We start from the raw sequence: 22,291 nt of genomic DNA, 5'->3' as shown, positions 1-22,291 counted from the left end.
GAGTGTTGCTTTTAGAAATCAGATCTTCTGGTAGCCTGCATGTTTTTCAGAACACTTACTGATGTGCTGAAATGTATATTCTGAGCTCTTATCACTGGTGGTATTTTCAAACTTTCAAAACAGAACACGGTGAAGGACAGAGGAACTCACAAATGTTGATATAAGGGAATGGCAGGGAAGCAGCTGTAGAGAGATTGAAGCACATCCTAGGCGTTACAATGGCAAATTTAACTGCCACAAGTGTTTTATTTTGGATTTAGCATTGCGGTGAGGGAACTTGGCCAAATTCCAGTTCTACAGTGATTTGTGCAAGTGCTTAAATTGTTGCGAAATTACTTTAATAGTTAATTAAGACATTGTCTTCCATTTCTAAAGTGCAAATGTACAGTGAAGTACAACAAGTTTTTTACAGGCAGAATCAGTGGCAACTAGTTACCCTGGAGAGGTACAAACAACACTACACAGCTGCGTTGCTCACTTCCACTCTCAGGCACCCAAACATGCGGCTAGCACACGTGTACACACACACTTCCATACGCATTTCCCCTGCCCAACCCTGTATTTGAACTTTTTTTTTTTTCTATATACATGTGTGTTCAGCTGTTCTACAGCACTTCCACAATAGCTAAATAATTGCCTGTGCACTTCCCTGGGTTTATCCAGCCACTTCCACGCATTCTGCGCTCGCTTCAGTAGCCTCTTTGGCAATTAACTGGGAATACGGTTAGCCCCTAGACTTTGCCACTCTCGTCACATTAATCTGCCTGTTCCCTGCTGGCTTCCTTCTAATACCATGCTGAGAAATTGTCCAAAGGTCTCTTTCTTCACCCGGGCCAAATGTCAAACAGGTAGCATATGAAGAGACGTGAGACCACACAGACCTTAGAATCTGATCAGTCCAGCATCCTGTTTGCTCTGCAGTCAGTTTTACCATTCAGTGTGTCACAGATGGCCTCGGGGTCCCCATTGCTGGAAGCTTGGCTGCTAGCAGCAATGTGTCCGTTGTGCTCTGGTAAGAGATTGAAGGTGAAGAATTGGTATGGATCCTTTTGACTGCTGCTTTCTTGTAAGGGACTCAGGAAAGAGCTGGAGTTTTTCCATTCCTGGAATGTGCACATTTCCATATGTGGGTGAGTGATTTTGCTCAGGTAGCCAGGGCTGGGAGATGCTGAAGATAATGTCCTTTGACTGCCACTTAGGAAACTCCCACTGTCTTCCAGAGAGTCCTTCCTAGGGTGTTCAAAGGAGCACCGATTCCAGTTTCTGTAGCTGTAGGCCCACCACCCCAACTGCTTTCGACGGTGGCACTGGCATTTTAGGATCTGTATGAAAGCCCTCTTGAACTCTTTGCTTGAACAAGGGTAGATGATTGGATTCAAGCAGCTGTTAAAGTAACCAAGCCAAAAAATCACCTTGAAGATTGTTTCAGGGGGCTTCAGAGCCGAAAACAGAGATCCTGTTCAGAAGAAACAAGCAGAGACAATATGTGAGATAAATGGTTTGTCTTTTTTTAGGAAAGGTAAATGTCCCATCGGATCCCTGATAGAATCTATTTGTTAAACATCTTTAATGCATGCAGCTTTCGTTTTTGGTCTTTTAGTAATAACATGCTATTTGTGTTATTTTAAAAGCTAACAAGGAGCTGCTTTATCCACCGTCCTAAACATAAAGGAGCACGTATTTAATGTAGAATTAAAATAAAGAGCAGTCTTTGTCATTAGATGTATAGCTGTTGCACTAACCTGTATGGATACCAGTGAAAGACAAAATGTTCACTGCTCAAGCTGCTGTATGATGCACACGTGGAACAAGGTCATGCCTTCTGCAAAGAGCTATTAACTATCACCTTTTGAAGAAAAAGATCTAAATATTCCCAGGCTTCTGGGAATATGTGTGCTCAGACATACCTTACCAATTCTTACACATTCTTGTGCAGCTCATAAACATCACAACATTTATCTATATTAATAGAGGGGTACAAACCTCTTGAAACCAGGAGTTAATTGTGGTAGGTCATATATCTCAGCCAATCATAAAAACGATGTAACCCAAACAAAGAGATTACTTTATTTCCTCTTCTGTTTACAACCAAATAGTTTACCTACAGAAGCTGCCTGAATGAAAAACTCATACTGGGAAATCCATTTCATGTACTTCTAGCATTCAAAACATGTAATTGATCAACTAAATTTAGGAAATGGGGCTCTATAAAAGAATGTCTGAATTTTTTAAAGCAGAGCAGACGTTCAACAGTTATCCAGCTGGGAAAGTACCTTTGTGTCTGGTAAAGTAATCACAGAGCAGGGGTTCAGGAGAGAAGCCTCCTTTCAAGAAGTGGAATTTGATTTGTAGAGGTTTTTCAAGTGGAAGGTGATGCTCACACCCGAGTGTCACATCTCTGAGAAGTGCAACACATACACTGGAGTAGTTTCAGATTCCCTGGGCTTTGAAAGCAGCTGAGTCAGTTGTGACTGTCAGGATGCCTTAGTGGGGAGGGGTGTGATTCTAGGCATGTTTCCCATGTCTCATAGCAATGTAGAGGCCATGGCTTGTGCCTGAAAACTATTCAAAAGCATTTCCCAGCTACTTGGGTAAATAGCTCTGACGTGTCACTGCAGATACTGCTGTTTATCTAGAGGACAATTCTGACCAGGTCCTGCCTATAGGGGTCTGAGTCTCCTCTGCTCATAAGGAAGCCAGGTAAGCACATGTCGTTTCTCACACATCCACTGACCTCAGTGTGTCAACTAGTACCGGAGCTGGCTCAGAAAATAAGGTACTAAAATGGTATTGACTCTCTGGAGAGTCTGTTTCTCTCCCCCCACTTGGGTAACAGGATCCAAGAGAGATCCCGTGGATCCAGAATAATAGTTTTTTCCTCCTGGTTGTGTATGGGGTGCTGTTGCTTAGCACTGTCTCTGCCTATTACCTTGGAGCTAAGCATCATGTCATCCCTTAAGGTTAAAATGGAAGTTTTAAATTGCAAGGTTTGTAGTCCTCCTTTCATAACTCCTACACTTGATTTTCATATCACGTGCAAGACTTCTGTAAATTAAATTCATGTCCCTTCCTGCTTTGTTACTGCTAATGATTTACAGGGTTTGACATGCTTCTTCTCTCCATTTGTTTGAGATCCTATGTCTGCTCTGATTGATACTGCAGAGAGTACCAAGTAGAACATAAGAAATATGGGAGAAACTGAGTTGTGGCTGATAAATTTCCAGGCAATGATTCAAAGTGATGCACGCACTTAAACTGTGTATTGTTAGTGTTAAATGCTATTTGATGGAAGATCCAGAAACAATTCATGTGATTCCACTGAAGAAGCCAATAAATTAGTATCAGATTCTTATAAAGCTTTAGAAAAAGTTGATCCAAGTTAAAAACTGCAGTCAAGATAAGGAAGATCCTCCAACATTTCCCAAATGTACAGTTGCAAACTTTTTCAGGATTCATTTTGTAAATAATTAATGTTTCTTCGATTCAGGGAAAAGAAAAGCTTTGTGACTGTGCAAAACAAGTAAAAAATATAATTACGTAAACCAAGGAACTTAATGGAGCTCATCCTGATAAAAAGGAGGTTGTACTGGGTCTGGCTGGGATGTTAACTTTCCCTGCAGCAGTCCATACAGTGCTGTGCTCTGCACTTGGAGCTAGAACAGCAGTGGTATCACACTGGTGTTGTGTCTGCTGCTGAGCAGTGCTGGCACAGCATCAGGCCTCTCTCTAACCCTCCAAGGGTTAGTTAAAAATCATGTAAATGTTTTTTAACTCTTAAAACCTAGTAAACTTCATGAAGTGGCTGAAGAGCTCCCATTTTTTTCTTGTGTGTAAATTTTGAATGGACAGTGGTGACTTTTTCCAGATCAGTTGGCTTGCCTTTCTCTCATACTCTAATCATTGAAAATCTATGGCACATTCCTCTACCAGATTTAAGTATTTTTTAGGCAGGTTAAGTACGGACATAGTAAATTCTGTTGCATAGCTTTCAATAAAATAAAATATTATTAAGAAAATTTACTGAAAAATTTTGTGAAATTCCCTAAGGGCAAATAAAATAAGCTAAGCTACAGAGGAAAACATGGAACCAATGCAGACAACTGGGTTATACTTGTGTAACTAGTATCCCACATGAACCAAATATAACCACGTACTGTAAAAACTAAGAGACCAAGCAGGGAAAAATGTAAAAAGCTGAGTGCTGAAAAAAGCTTAATCTTTGTAAACTGCAGGAAGAAATATGTGTTCCTTAATAAAAAAAGTAAGGAGCTTATGTCTGTCTTTTACAATAATCTGTTTTTCAAATGCCATTTGAAAAAAAAATGACAGCAGGCTATTTTCAGCACCTGCAGCAAGCATTTTCAAAGTTCTTTTATATTAAAGGGCAGCAACACAAAAGTGTGGAGAACTTCCTCATAATGACCCTGAGTGACAGAGGCACCTTGTGTTCTGTCCTGATTCTAGAAAAATTACTGAGCCCTGATTGATTGTTTAAAAGCTATCATGACCCTAGATGGGTCATTAACAAGAAAATTTGGAAATACGTTAGTTAGGAAAGTTGTGTGGTGGTATAATTTAAAAATAAGTATCTGAGTTTAGTTACAATAGTAGAAAAGTCCTGAAACTTAAAAATTTGGGAAAAAGTTTCAAGCAGTTATTTTCGAGGATCATTAATGACTACTTCCTTCTCCACTTTTTTCATGGTTCTGCAAACAGCACAATGTAAATGCTGCTTGTTTAAATTATACAGAAAGTATTGCATTGTTCTCACAAGAAGGCAAGAAAGAAATACGCTTTTCTGAACAAGGAATATGAATTTGATTAAAAAGCGGTTGTTTTATATACTGTTCTGTTAATTTCTCGTATTTCAGGCTGATACATTAAAACGTGATAGAATTCTAAACAATTCTTCTGCCCTTCCTTGTATATGTGTATATATATATACACTGCCCTGAAGGGAGATGAATTGCATCCACGAATTTTGTCTACTGTATAATGCACTTTTACTTCCTAGGTTTTCAAAAACCAGGTAGTAGGCAATTATTCCAAGAGGGCTGTAGCAATAAGCAAGGTCACTGTAATACAAGTGAGAATAAGGTCACATATGGGAGCATGCCTCACTTGCTGTCAGGTTGCACTTTTCATCTGTCCATCATCCTGCCTTTATACCATCCTCCTGATTTTACCAGTGGGAAATAAGAGCTGGAGGAAGGTAAAAGCAATCAGCTGAGGGTCGTGTGCTAAATAATTTTCACCAGGAATAAAGTTTTTGTTTTACCAGGAATGAAGCCATGAGATCTGGCACAACTCTTAACTGCTAGAACACACAGTGGGTAGTACAGTGCATTCAAACAGTGTGTTGGTGACTCCTGGTACCTTTGCCACCACCCAAAGAAAAAGCAGAATTCAAGAGCATTTCCTGAGATCAACAGAAACTAGTTAATGCCCGTCTCTGGCTGTACAGGGGCTGTATGCAATTGCTACATGACCTTAGCAAAGCCCCACCTATGAAGGGATCCATGGCTAACAAAGAGGACCACCAGTGAAACCTACAAATGCTATGAAATATAGTAGTTTTGTGATATATCATGGTGAATAAAAAGAGCTGAGAAGAGACTCAACAATTAGTATTTAGCAGCATAAAACTGTTACAAAGAGGAATTAAATGATTTTTTTTTTCCATGTCCACAGTGGCTAATATAGCAAGCACAGTGATTCAAATTGCAGCAAGGCAAATCGAGAGTACAGCTTGGGAAACACTTTCAGTCTACCAAGGCAGGAAAGTTCTGGACCATACTGCCTTAGAAGGGTGTAAAAATCCAACCCTGGAGGCTCTTAAAAACAGAGCAGACACACATCTCCTGATTTATGCATGGCTGATCCAGCCTTTGGGTTGGAGGATGCCCTGCATGACCTCTTCAGATCCCTTCTAGTCCTGCTTTCTCTGATTAGCTCTGTAGGCTATAACTTTGTTCATCAGGAAAACTTTATGGCTTAAGTTTTGGCAACCCAGCAGAGTTTTACATCTGCAGTACTGGAATCCCACTGGCACTGTAGTCTTAGATCTCGTTGGTAAATATAACCACTATTTAGGTTGAGGATTAACTGTTAGAAAAAATGGAATGTCCAAGACCCATACTTATTTGGGCACTTATTTTCTTCAAGGCTTTGGAAAGTTTCTGAGTTTTTTGTAATCAGTCCTTCCTTACTGGTTGGAATCCCAGCCTGAATTCCACAGAGAGAGAAGAAAAGATGTTCTGAATTATCCAGAAGGTGATTTTGTTGGAAGTCACTATACATGCCATGTATAAATATGGGTTAATTTTTTGACTATTATACAAAGCACCGCTGCCTTTCACCATATAAAGATATGAAAAATATTTTGATTAGCTTGTATATTTTTAACGCTACCCTTTTCCCTATCTTGTTCTTGGAATTAACAACAATACCTTTTATTTAACTGCACACCCTGGCTTTACCTCATAATTAACCTGTCAGGAGCAAAAAACTGGGGGCTATTTTGGTGCCTTGATAAAATGATAAAGCTAAGCCTACCACACACACTCTATAAACATCAAACTAATATTTCCTCCCCTAATCTCCAACTATTTTCCCTTCACAGCCTGATAAACAGATTAAATATTTCCCTGTACTGATACAGATTGCTTTTCAAAATGGCTGGAAAATGTTGCCTGTTATTATCTCCTGGGTGATTTATTTGTGAGGGGAGTAGCCAGAGTGACTCCCTTGCTCAAAATGATCTCTTTCCTGATGCTTCACGTTTAACAGCTTCACTCAAAGGGAATGTGTGTTCTCTATCCTCTTGTTTAGCTGAGTGGAACCCTGTGATAAATTAAACATAGCACCACTAACTAACCTCTGATTGCACCTTTTACACCACTGAAGTTTTTGCAAAGCCTGTGTCCAGCAAAATTGTGGAACAGGAAATATTTCAGAAACTCAATCAACTTTATCAGGTTTTATTGTATTTTGACCATTAATTTAACAAGCTGTGCTCACCATACTTGACAGAGCTATTTGGTTTGGAAACACACTGAGCAACAGCAAATATCATGAAAAGGAATTAAGAAATATTTCATTTAGTAAAAGGTAATTTCATTTAGGGTCTGACTATTTTTTATAATGAATGCTTTATTATGCTTAGGTAAGTAAAGCACCCTCAATGAGATTAGGGGACATCGTGGGAAACAATTTGGCACATCAGTGGTTTTTGCACATTCTGCAGAGTTACTGGCCAGACCATCACTGAGCTATTAACATTCAGAGTCCACTGGAGTCAGTGGGAGTACTTGAAAGCCTTTGGAAAGGCTCATAAGGGCTTCAGTGGACTTTGGAACAATCCCTAAATTAGCAGGGTGAGCAGCAGGAAAATATTCTGGACTGCCTTAATCCCAATCCTTTTAATTAAGGAAAACTCGTCACCAAAGGAAGCTTTGATGTTGCCCTCTGTGAAGGGCAACACATACACATACACACGTGTAAATAAATACCCACACACACTGCTCTCATATTTTTTCCTGCTCTGTTACTTTTCTTCTGTCTAAATATCTGCTTCATTGCTACCTCTCTCCGCTGACATATTCGTACAGAAAGGAGGGTGGGAAAGTTAAGACCTTCTATTTAAGGATCCTTAATGTAATAGTTGGCGAGGTTCTTGACGAAAGAGTAGTACACAGGACATGTTTGAGTTTCCACTTCCACTTTATGGAAGAAAGAGCTTAGCATCAAAATTAGACCAGCCAATGCAACCAACCCACCAGGCACTCCCACCCCTCCAGTTCCTTCCAGGAGAAGGGACAAAATGTGTTCCAGTTGTGTGCAAGGTTACCACGTACTACAGTAATTAGCTGGAGTTTAAGTCTTAAAAGTAAGATATAAGATAATGTTTACGAGCTAAATAAACTTTCTCAATTGCCTTTCATCTTTCTATGCCATCGTGCCCTGTGAGCTATTTCCAGACACGCAGAGGAAATAAACAAGTGTGGTTAAATGACCAGCAGTTGTTTGCGACACCAGGCGGTCATCTGTGAAATACCTCTGGGTTCTGTTGTGGTTATATCTCTTCCTTTCATCCTTCATGCAAGGAATATATATACATATATTTATACTTGGGACTGAAAATCAGTAAGGTGACGCTGCCTTAGGTCCCCTGAAGCCCTCCCTGCTCCAAGATGAAGAAGCCCTGTTCCTTCAGCCTCTCCTCACACAATGTGCTCCAGGCTCCAACATCCTTGGTCACCTCCACTGGACTCACTTCAGGTTATCGTTGTTTTCCCTGTAAGACAGCTTTCCGCATGGATGCCCTGTTGCAGACGTGCTCTAATGAGTGTTGAATTAAAAGGGCACAATCACCTCCCTCCGTCTCCTGGCTCTGTTCCTGCTGATACAGCCCAACATGCTGCCAGCTTGCATCTGATAGGGACATCTGAATGGTTTTACGTCCCGTGCTATGTTTGTCTGAGTCATCTTCATCGGAGAGGGTATTCTCTGAGTGTGGATTTTCAAGAGTGACATGTATTTATTATTTGTACCTAGTGGGAGCAACATTTTACACTATTGATGGTTAATTAGTCCAAAATTAAGCACATTCTCCTTTACTGTCTGCCTTCTCTTTAATACCTCTGTTTTTTCTTTTCCCACCTTGGTGTGTTCACATCCCAATTATTCCTTTCTTCCTCTTCATTTTAAATAATTCCTTCTCCTCTCATGTCTTGTTCAGTTCTTAACTCCAACTGCTCATCTATTTTCAAATCACTTTCTATTGTGATAATTGCCTTTCTATTAAACATCCATTTTTAATATGTTGTGTATTTTATAGCAATTAAGTCTATAAATTACTCAGAATTATCAGTTGTATTCAGAATGAAGTGTTTGATAATTAGATTAGATAATGGTTGAACATTTGAGGAGGAGTACCACTGTGAATTTCCTAGATTTAAGGAGAAGAAATCTCTATGAATAAGTTTTGGGTTGTCACATGCTATGTTTTCTACCACTTACCAAAATTTGTAGTTCAAAAACTTTAAATCTGGTTCTGCTTAGCTGCGAGGCAGCCTAGGGCGAGTGTATATTGTTGTTTACTGGAACAAATACAGCATTTGTTTTTACTGAAACAGAATGGTCTGGAGTTCAGTGAGGTGCTGTGTGTCACTTCATGTGCCAGTAATAGCAAACCAGCTACAATAAAATATGTTGTGAAACAATAACTGTGTAGAAAGAGAGCTTCACTGCACAGGTTTTCACCATTGTCTTAATCTTTAAAACAAGACATAAAATTTGAAACTACTTGCCCCTATTCATAACAAGTAGAAAATTTAAAACACAAGTCGATGGGGCCGGATGGGATCCACCTGAGGCTACTGAGAGAACTGGCAGAGGTGCTGGCTAAGCCGCTTACCATCATTTATCAACAGTCCTGGCTATCGGGGGAGGTCCCAGTTGACTGGCAGCTAGCAAATGTGACGCCCATCTACAAGAAGGGCTGGAGGACTGACCCGGGAAACTACAGGCCTGTCAGTTTGACCTCAGTACCAGGGAAGCTCATGGAGCAGATTATCTCGAGAGTCATCACGCAGCACTTGCAGGGCAAGCAGGCAATCAGGCCCAGTCAGCATGGGTTTATGAAGGGCAGGTCCTGCTTGACGAACCTGATCTCCTTCTATGACAAAGTGACGCGCTGGGTGGATGAGGGAAAGGCTGTGGATGTGGTCTACCTTGACTTCGGCAAGGCTTTTGACACCATTTCCCACAGCATTCTCCTCAAGAAACTGGCTGCTCTTGGCTTGGACTGGCGCACGCTTCGTTGGGTTAGAAACTGGCTGGATAGCCAGGCCCAAAGAGTCGTGGTAAATGGAGTCAAATCCAGTTGGAGGCTGGTCGCTAGTGGCGTTCCCCAGGGCTCGGTGCTGGGGCCGGTCCTCTTCAATATCTTCATTGATGATCTGGATGAGGGCATTGAGTGCACCCTCAGTAAGTTTGCAGATGACACCAAGTTAGGTACATGTGTCGATCTGCTTGAGGGTAGGAAGGGTCTGCAGGAGGATCTGGAGAGGCTGGACCGATGGGCCGAGGTCAACTGCATGAAGTTCAACAAGGCCAAGTGCCGGGTCCTGCACCTGGGGCGCAATAACCCCAAGCAGCGCTACAGGCTGGGAGATGAGTGGTTGGAGAGCTGCCAGGCAGAGAAGGACCTGGGAGTGATGGTTGATAGTCGGCTGAATATGAGCCAGCAGTGTGCTCAGGTGGCCAAGAAGGCCAACAGCATCCTGCCCTGTATAAGAAACAGTGTGGCCAGCAGGGCCAGGGCGGTGATCGTCCCCCTGTACTCGGCTCTGGTGAGGCCGCACCTCGAGTACTGCGTTCAGTTTTGGGCCCCTCGCTACAAGAAGGACATGGAGGTGCTTGAGCGAGTCCAGAGGAGGGCTACGAAGCTGGTGAGGGGCCTAGAGAACAAGTCTTACGAGGAGCGGCTGAGGGAGCTGGGCTTGTTCAGCCTGGAGAAAAGGAGGCTCAGGGGTGACCTTATCGCTCTCTACAGGTACCTCAAGGGAGGCTGTAGCGAGGTGGGGGTTGGTCTATTCTCCCACGTGCCTGGTGACAGGACGAGGGGGAATGGGCTTAAGTTGCACCAGGGGAGTTTTAGGTTGGATGTTAGGAAGAACTTCTTTACCGAAAGGGTTGTTAGACATTGGAACGGGCTGCCCAGGGAAGTGGTGGAGTCACCATCCCTGGAGGTCTTTAAAAGATGTTTAGATGTAGAGCTTAGGGATATGGTTTAGTGGGGACTGTTAGTGTTAGGTCAGAGGTTGGACTTGGTGATCTTGAGGTCTCTTCCAACCTAGAAAATTCTGTGATTCTGTGATTCTAAAACTTGCAACGCTGAATGGAGGTATTCTGGAGAGAGCACCGCTGTCTTCTCTGAATACCATAAGGGAGAAGTAGGCAGAGAATTTGTTAAAATGTATTTGGAAGTTTTCTGATAGAATCTGGTCAAATGTAAATGGTTAAGGCATCCTGGGAAGACAAACAATCCTCCTTCATTCAGCCGAGGTGCCTATTACATTTTGTTACAGCATGGAGCCTTTCCAACCAGAGTTAAATCTGACCTTTTCAGTGTTCTCCACAGGAGAAAATGTCAATGCTTTAAAAATTGCTGTAGTGCTGAAAGCATTGCAAAATGCAAAATGATAGCAAGTGAGTCCTGAAACATGAAAAGCAGGAAGTACCAGCGATATCAAACCCCGTCTCTCAGCCTGTTGTCAAGAAGACAACATTTTGAAAAAAATGAAATGGAAGAAATTTGTTTTATGCTGGAAATCATCATTGCTCTGAAAAGAGCCTTTTCTTGGTGGTAGGCAGTAGATGGCTGCTGCTGGCCTGGCTAGGAACCTCCACCTCTCCCCGGCAGGTCCCGCTGCGATTCCTGCTGTAGCCATACCTGCTGGTAGCAGCTGAGTTACAGCTGCTTAATGAACAGGGAAGCTTCGAGTGCTACATGTATATAGCTAGTAAAACTCTCTCTATAAAACTAATAAGCTGCCTCTGACCAGGCTTGTTACGAGTTTACAGAATGCAGAAAGGAGGCTAGTCTTTTATTTCAGCTTTCTGTGGTCCTTTTTACCACATGCTTGGCCAAGTCGGCATGCCAAGGTTTTAAAGCTAATTGGATTTCTCAAGCTCCTGGTTTCTTTCCTTCCAGCACTCAGTGTTTGTTTACATTCCACTGGATGTAGGAAAGAAACCCCACAGTTTACAAACATCAGAGGATGAAGTAGAGAGAATGGTTATAAAATTAATAGCCAATGGGACTGCAGGCCTTCTGGAGGAGAGGGTCAGGATAACAGTGAAAAAAAGATCTTGAGAACTAGGAAGAGCATCCAAAATCAATAGAATAAAATTCAATAAAGAAAATGAAAGGGAAGATAGTTAAATTATAGCTACTGCAAACCAGTAATGATGGTGAGCAATTTGTATGTGGCTTTGGAGTACATCAGTGTGTCTGTGAATTGCCTTGGGATGTGTATTAACTAAATTCATTCACTTCTGCCCACCTAAGGCCTGATCCTTTGTAGACGAGTTCCTGAGCAGGTAAATTAAAGTAGCAGAAATGCACTAATGTAGAATATGATCAGAAAAAGTACTTTCCCATATAGATATGTTCACTAACAAGAGATGAGCCCCAGAAAAACATTTTCCTTGCTTTCTTATAGACTGGGAAAGGTTGCAGTTTGTTTTCTTATCCTAATTAAAATCCACAGTTTCTTACCATCTGCACTATCTGTCTCTGATAAAAGGTGCCTCTTATTTCAAATGAATAAACCATTTCTATGAGACCTGTATGAACTTCGTTCACAATAGCTCAAAACTGAGATGCTTTTAAAGGCTCCAAAAATAGAGATTTCTTTAGAATGGCCAAAATCAAACCAGGACTTCACATCCTGGAAGCTTTGCTGATTGCGACTGTAGTACAGATAGGGATCAGATCTTTTTACTAAAACCTGAAGTTTCTCCACCTATTGTATAAGCAGTTGCAAAGTGGGGTAGCTATATTTGCATTTTTGAAACAGCAGTGCCTACATACCTAACTGCAGAGCTACTGATGTTGGCATGCCGAGATTACTTTGGGTTGGGAGATTTTACAAGATGATGTCCAGAGATCCTGTTCAGGCCTGAAGTCCACAACTGTCCTTTCTACAGCCTCATTCAAAAGATGCTGTTGATGCTTAAAGCATTGAGAGTTGAAAATGATTTTTAAAAACTTACAGTACAACAGACTATTTGCAGGTTGGTATGTATTAGAGAAATAGAAAAGAAAAATAGGAGCTTTCTTTCCTCAGCCCAGAAAGAAAAAGAAAGAGGAAAGCTGTAGTTCAAAAAAGAAAAAATCAAATAAAAAAGCAACAGAGCTGAGGTTTTTCATGCCCTATCTGTAGCTGTTATGTTAACAAAAATTTTGAGTATGTCTTCAATAACAAAATACAGAGATATGAGTGAGATATGGAAAATAAATGAAATATGGAAAAATCCATCAAGTGCTTAGAGTTTTGACACAAACTCCATACATCCTTGTATACAGGTATAGCTACCGCTTCTCTGTCCAGAATGCCAATGATGGCGTACCATAGAGAAAATTTACTTTTGTAAACCGTGTTGCCATTACAAATGTATGGTAAAATCAAGAACGAGTTTAGGAAGAATCTTGTTCAGCACTCTAAAAGTGACAGTAGGTAGGGACAGAAATAGAATATTGTTATTATTTTGTCCTGAAGAGTTACAGACTTCAGCGGCTTGCTAGCTAGAAAGAATATGGGCTGAGCTAATGCTTGTTTTGCGAAGGATTAGCTGGTTAAAGGAGTCTAGAAAAGCTAATCCAAGTCTGCTGACATTTCATTTATTATACTTAAATATCTTCAGTTACTGGGCATGCTTCAGTGTCTTTTTCTCCCCTTCTCAGTTCTGACACAAGTGAGGCAATCTGTCTTGGACATCACTTGTAAACAATAGGACTCTAGCAGGGAATTGAATAACACTGCTGCAAAGATGCTGTATGAACTTCCGTTGTATTTTCTCCTTTGTAACTTAGAGACTGATTGTTACTGCTTTTCAGTTTCTAGGTATCACCTGAAAGCCCATCAAAATAACTCTAAAACTTGCAGTGAATGATGGAGCAGGACTTCAATGAAGATACTAAAAAAAGATGAATTTTTTGTTCATGCCTGTATTTCACAGATAGGTGCCCTAAAGAGCATACAGCTGATATCTAGTGGTATAGCCTTGATGCTTTAGCACTGTATGCACATGTATTTATTTACTCAGTGCTGTTATCATGACTACTAACCTGAAGATGGCATGTGTTTGCAAAAGCCCATGGCACAAGAACCTTGTGTCCACTGCCTTGCTGGCTGCTCAAAGCAGTGTTCCCTCTCAGATTATCACTTCTCTCCAGTCTTTGATTTCAATAGTTTTGAGATATCCTATTGCTGTCCAGTGGCTCTGTCCTGATTTTTTTTTTTTTTTTTTTTTGCCTTGGAGCTTTCTGATTTAATAGTAAACACTATTGGGTCTGCTTTGTGGGCCTGGAAACTGCAGTATCTTTTTCTGCTGTCTCCATTAAGAGTCCCTGGTGTTTAACCACAACATTTTTTTCTAGGGGCAAACATGGTTTGATGGAAGTATTAGCGGGGCTTTGTTCCTTCATTACCACTGCTGGTGTGGTTCATGCTCCTATGTTATGGTCATCTTGCAGTCATGTTCTTGAGAATCCCATCTTTCACACCTGAGATAGGAAGATGCTTCCCAGCCCTGCCATTAAGCAGTCATCACAAGTGGATTTCTCTGTATTCACGTTTCTCTGTATTGCTTTGCAAATTTACTTTACTAAGGCTTCAGATTTCAGATTTCAGATGCAATTTACTTTTGGACAGAAGGCTCAAACCAGGGCGTAAGGGAGTTTATTTTAGTAGTAAGATGAATCACCTTGAAATAAGCTAGTCCTCCATGTGGCAAAACATGCTGTACTGGTCAAGAAGTTCTCATATTTAGACTGCTGGCTAGAAAATAGGAGGAGCAGGTTCCTGCTCTCACCTGTGCATTGTACCAGATGGACCTACAAGAGGGCGGATGGTCAGACTGCAATGCGTATCATTAAGTCCTCCCAGTCCTGTGTGACCATTACAAGAAATCTAGAGAGTTAGGCTACTTTGTGAGGTGAAGATGAGGCAAGACAAAAATAAGGTGGAAGACAAAGCAGGCTTGAAGCCTTGCAGAAAGCAGAAGCAGTGATAGCAGTGGACCTAATGCCTGGAAGTGTTTCCCATGGGAAACTGAGCAGCCTAATTTGGTATTCTTGGTGCAGAGATGCAGAGGTTGGCCTGGTGTAACATAAATCTACATACTGTACTCAAACAACATTTTATTTTAAGAATCATTTTGTATTGGCTGACCTGTAGCATGCAGAATATTTTTATGTTCTTTTTTTATTATTTTGTAGAGAGGTTTCAAAAACTTAATATATAAGGATAGTCAAAACAGTTGTATCTTCATTATGAGGCTCTTGGGACTTTATCCTACTGCCAGTTAAGATACGACAATTTTATGTCTGACTTTAGTGGATAAGATGAAAGGTCTTCTGGGAGCAGGGGCAGTTAGGTTCTGAGCATGGAAGCGAGTAACACTGCTGATCTCCACTAGAGTTAAGCAATGGGCTGTGGAAGTTCATATGCTTTGGTGAAAGTAGTGGAGGTGGTGGGTTTTGTGTGTTTTCATTTGTGTGTTGTGTGAGGTCTACAGCTGGGAGCTGGCAAGCTCTGTCTGATGCCTCATTTAACAGGAATGAGACTAAACTTTTACTGAGTAGCCAGGGGGAAACATATGATCCTTCATTTTTGATTAATTAATAATAAAGTTATTGGCATAAATTGTATCTTTGTTTAAAGGAGGAAGTTTTACTGGATGATACCTTATATTTGCTGAGCTATAGTCTTTGGATAAAAATCCTTAATTTTTCTTACCATTTTTCAGCAATGCATATTTAATATAGTCCTGATAGCCAAAAACAAATTTGTATGAGGGGAAAGAAAAGAAACATTTATTTTAAAGAAGCAAGATATTTACTCTTCAAAGCTGAGTCACTGAATTTATGGCACAAGCAGTTGGCTTGAAGACACATATATATCTTCATTTTATTTTTTATGCAGTACCACAAATAATTTTGGGTGGCAAGATGACAGTTTACAAAGCCATGGAGCATTTATGAATGTGCACAACCAGGGCATTCCATAGCTCTATTTCTATCTGGAAATGATGTCTGTTAGCTACTGGAATAAAAACAAATTGTCTTTGATACCAGTTTTGCTGCATTATCAGGTGCTTAACACGAAAGGAAGCGTGGTTCAGTCATCCAACCCTGGACAAAAAGAGATCGTGAGTCATTCTTTGCGGTGATAGTTTCATAATGCTCAACACATCATAGTGTCAGTGCTCTAATTCCTACCTGTAGCTGTATACAGAACTCTGTCAGAGAGCTATCCTCAAAGAGCCTTTTCATTCCTGCTTGTAAACCACTGACAGTGCTAATATTATTTCTTTTCCTTTGTTATGGAATATTTATTCAATGCTTTCAAGACCACATCGGTTCCCAGTATATATCTGCCACCTGATGCAGTGATCCTTTGTCTGGGATATCAAAATGAGTAGCTGTGGAGTATATTAAAGTGTCACAACTGAAGAATTATAATTTTGTCTGGCAAACTAGAACAGCTGAGAACACTTTTGACATTAAAAAAGCTCCATATAATCAGATTTATTAAGACATGGTTTTGGGGTGCTGCAGAAATGAGGATTACTGACTTGTCAAATGTTTTGTGGTTAAATCCTCAGAAGTCCAGAGCTGCTCTGCTAACACCACTGTGCAGAGTCATTGAATTACTGAGTGAAACAAGGAGCACAAGTTGTAAGGATGTGGATATGATGGTATGATTTAGGTTAAAGTTGCAGATATAAGGTGTGAAAAATACAGACTGAGGAATAAGCCTTCCAGTACAGTGAAGGGAAATACCTAGTCTGGATTCAGAAGCAGAAAAGGTATTGTAGCTCGCAGTCCTGCACTGACAAGTGGGAAGATTGTGATTAGAATAGCCCAGGGTGCCTATGGAGAGTTTCATAAATCATTGATATGTTTTGGATTCTGCAGTTTGCCTGTCACTGAAGTGATTCCATACTACTGTGGGCTTTTCGTAAGGGTTCTTCATAGCTTCTTCTTTAAGTTTTTGTCTTCAAGACGCACAGCAGAAGATTTCTGGTATGAAAAATACAGCACACAGCCATATTAAGCTCTTTAAAAAGTCCTCCTCCACTGATTGACCCATTCCTCCAGTTAAGAATAGCTGAATTATGCATGTTGGGAAAAGGTATTTTCCCCAACTGCATTGTGTGCCATTCTTTAGTCATCCCTAACACCATTAATGAGCTTTGCACTGGTACACAAACACAAAAAGTACAAGGTTCTGGAGAGTTTAGAAAAAGAAATCAGGGACAAGGAACAAAACCAGCCTTATTTCAAGTCAGCAAAACAAAGAGGATGTACCTGTTATTTAAATACATGTGGATGTTATGTTGAATACTGTGCATACCTTCATTTCTTCCCTTTCTTAGAAAAAAGGTTGTCAGTAAAGAGTTGGCCCCTGAAATGATTTCTAAACAGAGAACAGGAGAGCCAGCAGTTTACACTGCCGTACTGAGATGCTGATTTTTTTCACTCTTCTAATACTAACTAACAATAGCAACTCTTTCTGAACCACAGCTCGGTGAAGCACCAGGAGCTCCCAGCTCTGGCATGAGTGTGCTAGGGGTTGCAGACATGCAGGCAGTGCCAGGTCAGAGCCCACAGCAGCCCGTTAGCCCTTCAGCCTGCCGGGCACTGCTGCCAGCATGCAGCCTGCTACAGTGGAGGCTCACATTCTGTCACCTCACTAGAGCCTTGGACCCAAGTGAGATGAGAGAGAAAATCAAACTCTTACAAGCAATAACTTCTCCACTCAGGTGTATTAAGCAGTGATCCATTAAACCTCCTGGGAAAGTCCAGGACTTTCTCCCTCTAAGGGGAAACTGACTCTCTTTCAAGAAACTTAACTATTTCTCATGCTGGTTCTGTCCTTTGAGCAAAATGTTTTAATAGACTGGTCTGCATCTGTGTTTGCTGAGTAGCACCAGGAACAGTACTGGCTTCTGCTAGCTAAGGATAGGTTCCGTTGCATTCATGCTGACTTTTTTTTTTTTTTTTTTTTCCTGAGTTCCCTCAATAATTCAAAATCAAGGAGGAGATGTTAACCTACTTTATCAGGAGATCGTGACCTACTCGATACATACTTGCTGCTACCACTGGTTGTGCTGCTAGCATATGTGGTGAAAACATGTTTCTATTCATTTAGGTGTGTATTTTTGCAATAGTTGGAAACTTGTTCGCTGTCATAAACTTTCATTAAGAGGCAGTGCAAGGACTTAAACTTAAGTATCCAAAGAGAACTTTGCTCACAGTTTTCCTCCTGTTTGGAATTTGTCACATTCTCAGCATTAGCTTTTTGCAGATCTTGAATTAGTAAGATTTTTCAGCTTTAGATACACTAAGCTAGAGATGATAAAGTTGCTCTGGAGTAGCTTCAGTAGTTGTCTTGCAACAGAGATTCTCATCTAGATGACATTACATATTTACTGAAATTGTAATTCTAAAACACTTCACCAGGACCATGCAGTTGAATTCAGTTTAGTTTTCTACAAGTCTCTAAAAGTATTCACTTACCACTCAATTAGAAATGTTTTGGTAGGATAACTAAGTAAACACTAATACAGACCATTAATAAGGGCTTCTTCTTCCTTTTTTCCCACACCTGTTTCCATATTTAGGCTGCCAGATTGTCTGTGTCTCAGAGAAGTGAATTTTGGACAGATATTTTTGAGTAATTCAATATTAACGTGTCTTGAAATGTTCCATTTCAGAGCTGGCACTTGTATTAAAGACAATGTAAGCAAATTTCCCAAGGACTCGAGAATGCAGAGCACTGTTAAGGCTACATTGAATGCTTTAATAATATTTTGAAGCTGAAGTGAACAGAGTGGCTGCCACAATGCACGTGATAGTCTCCTGAAATGCCTGAACTAAGACCTACTGAAATCAAAGGGAACCTTTCTGTGAGAATCAGGGGGCTTCACATATTTGCTTTTGGAATTTGATCAGTGAAGTTTGAACTGAGAAATAGAGCTCTTTCAGCTTCCCAAAGCTTGAGGGAGTTTTGCATCTCATCACTAGGTCAGGCCCATTTTCACCTAAAGCACCTAATAATGCCAGAAGACTTCCTGTATTACACTTGGACCATCTAACAGTGAACTAAAACAAGAACACTTCAGTGCTGAAACGTTTTGCAAACCTATCCAGAATTTTTGCTAAAGCATCCTGTAAAGATATTTATGAAAGCTAATTCAATCCATAAGGGGGGATTTAATATATAAACTTTGAAGGTATTGTCCCCTGATATGTCATCTGCTCCATCCATGAGGAGGGCTAACAGATGAGGAGGCTTTCTCCAGGCTGCACGCTTTGCAAGGTTTCAGCTTCTCTAAAAAAGCCAACATCAGAATTAAATTACTTTCACTTCCCTCCCTTTCATCTGTTCACTGCAGTTCTCAAAATGATATCTACCTATCATTCATCTGATTTTTTTCTGACATTTTTGTAGTAAACAACTAACCTTCCTCCTCCCCCTCCCCACAGTCCCGTGAATACCAACTTACCTAGTGGCAGAACAATGAAGAAAGGTAGCCAGCACAAGATAAACATGCCGACCACAATTCCCAGCGTTTTGGCTGCCTTCTTTTCTCTAGAGAATTTAAAAAGTTTGAAAGCTAAGGAGTTCCTGGGATTGTGACCCTTTGATTTTGTGCTGTTTAATGTATCCTCATGTATGTTCCTGTAATGGATCCGTAAAGTCAGCTCCTTGGAGTTGGACATCTCTTTCATAACCCCAGCTTCCAGGTTTTTAGTAGTCCTTTTGGCCACTATGTAGACCCGGCAGTACATCACAAGAATGACAATTAAGGGAATGTAAAAGGACCCCAAGGAAGAAAACAAAGCGTAGAACGGTTCTTCAGTGATGCGGCACTCCTTATCGTCCTTGGGTGCTGGTTCTTTCCAGCCCAAAAGAGGCCCAATAGAAATTACCATGGAAAGAACCCAGACACCTAGGAGAGCTAGAATTGCTCTTCTTCTTGTTACCAAAGTTGGATACTGGAGAGAATAACGTACTCCTATATATCTATCTATGGAAATTGCACATAGACTTAAAATAGAAGCTGTACAGCAGAGCACATCAACTGCTGCCCAGATATCACAAAATATCCTCCCCAAAACCCAGTAGCCGAGGATTTCCAGTGTAGCAGAGAATGGAAGGACAGTAAAACTCAGCAACAAATCTGCTATTGCAAGGTTAATTATGAAATAGTTTGTAGGGATTCTTAAATGTCTATTGCAAGCAACAGAGAGAATTACCAAAATATTACCTATAATAGCAAAGAGTATAAAGGCACCTAGGATAAGCCCCACAATTATTGCCCTGCTGATATCCAAGGTGGGTGAATCCAGGTTGCTTGTTGTCTCATTGGAGTTGTTCGCAGAAAGGTTGCCGCTATTTAATGCAGAAACTTTCAAATATCCAGGTATTGATGAATTGGATTTCTCATCAAAGTAGGTATTCATCTTTAAAATCATCCTCCATAGCAAGGTATGGTTGGGTCCCATGCACAGCACACAGATGATTGAGTTCGGTGGAAAGTTATCTCTCTACCCAAGAAGTTACTGCAGTGCCCCGGCCAGCTTTGGATTGAGAACTCATCTCTCCAGCAGGCTGTCAGCTTTGAGCACGTAAAACTTGCCCAGTGTGAAGTCCTCTGAAACCTGTCAGAAATAATAGGCTTTTCAAACTTGCTTAATTTCTCCTCTCAACACATTGAAACTAGCAGGCAGAAGGCTTGGCTGGAGCTCCAAAGTAGCTGCTTTGATCATGACATCCCTGAAATAAAAGACAGGTTTACTGTTCTCCCTTGTGCATCCGTGGTCCTGCTGTAAGGATGCCCGTCTAGCTGCTGTGACGTGCGTCTCCAGGCAGGGTTTGTCAGCACTTCGGCAGCTCCGCATGAGCCGACTGCCTGCGCTCTCGCTGCCTCTGCCGCTGACATCCCCGGGGCCAGCCCCGGCACAGCGCTAGAGGGCAATGCAGTTCCAGTTAAAACTTCAGATCCAAGTCTGAAAGCTAGTCAAACGGAACGTATCAGCCCCAATTAAAGCGTTTGCTACACAGAAATCTGGATTGGAAGCCTTAAAAAAAAAAAAAAAAAGAAAAAAAAAAAAGTTTCATTATCTGAGGAAAATACACACAGAGGGTTATGGTGAAAAAAGCAATTTCAGTACGAAATGATATAGCACCCTTTGCCTTTCACTCACCAAATAAATGTCTTTGGGTTTATTTTGTAATCAAAGTAAATCACATGCCATGTTAGAGATGGCATGACTAATCATCTCCCACTTTGTAGGGAGAAACATGTAGGTTCCAAAAATCCCTATTTTATTCCTAGATTTAGTATTTAACAAGGACAAAGAAAGGTACATGGAGTAGTTTGTTTCTAGTGGTAAGCTTTCCATTAACGGATGATCGGAACCCAAATCTGTAGTAAGGTCTTAATGTTTGTTCTATATTTGTGTATACCAGCCACATCTGTGGCTTCATCTCCTCTTTTCCAGCTCAGTAACTTTTGCAAGCACAGGTGGATTGTGAATCCCAGCCCTGAAAATAGCTAAGCATCCTTACCCACAGCTAAAGGGAAGGTAGTGAGAAGTGTTCAGGAGTTTTTCAATGTACTCAATATGCTAATGGGTCTTCTTATATCTTTGCAAGGGCTATGAGATCGTGGAGACAGGGCCTGTTGTTAAGTTGTTGTAGCTCTGGAAATACCTACAGTAGCCTATAAAGAAAATGATCACTAACAAGTGATTTATCCTGTAGCACTGCTAGTTTCTCCATTTCGTGTAGCTTTTGGTCACCAGGTAAGGAGAAATATCAGATCTTTACAGCCTGGTACCATTGAAAACAAAAAGTGGAAGGTTAACTGAACACACATCTGCCAAAATGCTGTTCTCAACTTCGTGACATCAGATTATATCCTACAGCTGTTGTCTGAAGTGCTCTGGGTTACTGTATATTGATTTTCCTGTTACAAAATGTACTGTGTTTAAAATAAAAAGTTCATTCTTAATAAGGCATCTATGGCTGAAAGTTGCATCTGAGTGCCGGTTTTAAAGGACAAACCATGTAAACAAAAGCTCTGGCTGAATTTTATCTGAGGAGTGTGTGGCAGATGTTTGTATAGCCCTTCCCAACAGCAGTGACTATAGCAAAGCACCATCACTCAAAAAATTTTCTTTGAAACATTTACAAGAATGACATGATAACATGTAACGGAGTCACTGAAGGGAAAAGGAAGAAACACTCAATTTATGAGCTTAGCCTCAGCTTTCTGTCTCTGCTCTCTCTGAGACAGAGCGTGCACTGCTAATGAACACAGTTAGCAGCCCTTGATTTGGGACATGTATCATTCACACTTACCCATTCTCTCTGGACTCCACCTAATCTCTCTCAGTTTTGTTTGTGATTGCTGATTTTATGCTGTGCTTTGTCTGTTCAAAGCGTGAATTCCTCAGGCTAGGGCCCGCTCCCTGGGGAAGGTG

The 22,291-nt window shown here is 40.9% G+C and overlaps 1 protein-coding gene and 2 long non-coding RNA genes across 3 annotated transcripts in view; 2 read left to right on the top strand and 1 right to left on the bottom strand.

The window, feature by feature from the left end:
* The window catches only part of LOC118173771, an 81,479-nt gene that overhangs the window by 12,882 nt on the left and 46,306 nt on the right, over positions 1–22,291 (top strand). The window lies entirely within an intron of this gene.
* On the bottom strand, positions 224–20,752 carry ADRA1B (adrenoceptor alpha 1B). Its single transcript, XM_035338617.1, has 2 exons — positions 19,306–20,752; positions 224–1,456 (listed from the first exon to the last, which is right to left on the bottom strand). Exons 1-2 carry the CDS (start codon positions 20,306–20,308, stop codon positions 894–896), a joined length of 1,566 nt encoding a protein of 521 aa, XP_035194508.1. The 5' UTR covers positions 20,309–20,752; the 3' UTR covers positions 224–893.
* On the top strand, positions 10,851–13,037 carry LOC118173772. Its single transcript, XR_004754384.1, has 2 exons — positions 10,851–12,038; positions 12,900–13,037. It is a non-coding gene; the product is annotated as an uncharacterized LOC118173772 (long non-coding RNA).

This window comes from Oxyura jamaicensis, chromosome 13, assembly GCF_011077185.1.
Source record: "Oxyura jamaicensis isolate SHBP4307 breed ruddy duck chromosome 13, BPBGC_Ojam_1.0, whole genome shotgun sequence".
Classification (NCBI taxonomy): Eukaryota; Metazoa; Chordata; class Aves; order Anseriformes; family Anatidae; genus Oxyura; species Oxyura jamaicensis.
Note: the sequence above shows the minus strand (reverse complement) of the source record. Positions and strands in the feature narration are given on the sequence as shown.

Coding starts and splice junctions, on each gene's coding strand:
- ADRA1B (XM_035338617.1), bottom strand. CDS start 20,308: ATGGGACCCAACCATACCTTGCTATGGAGGATGATTTTAAAGATGAAT. Junction 1,457..19,305: donor CTTCATTGTTCTGCCACTAG/GTAAGTTGGTAT, acceptor TCTTCTGAACAG/GATCTCTGTTTTCGGCTCTG.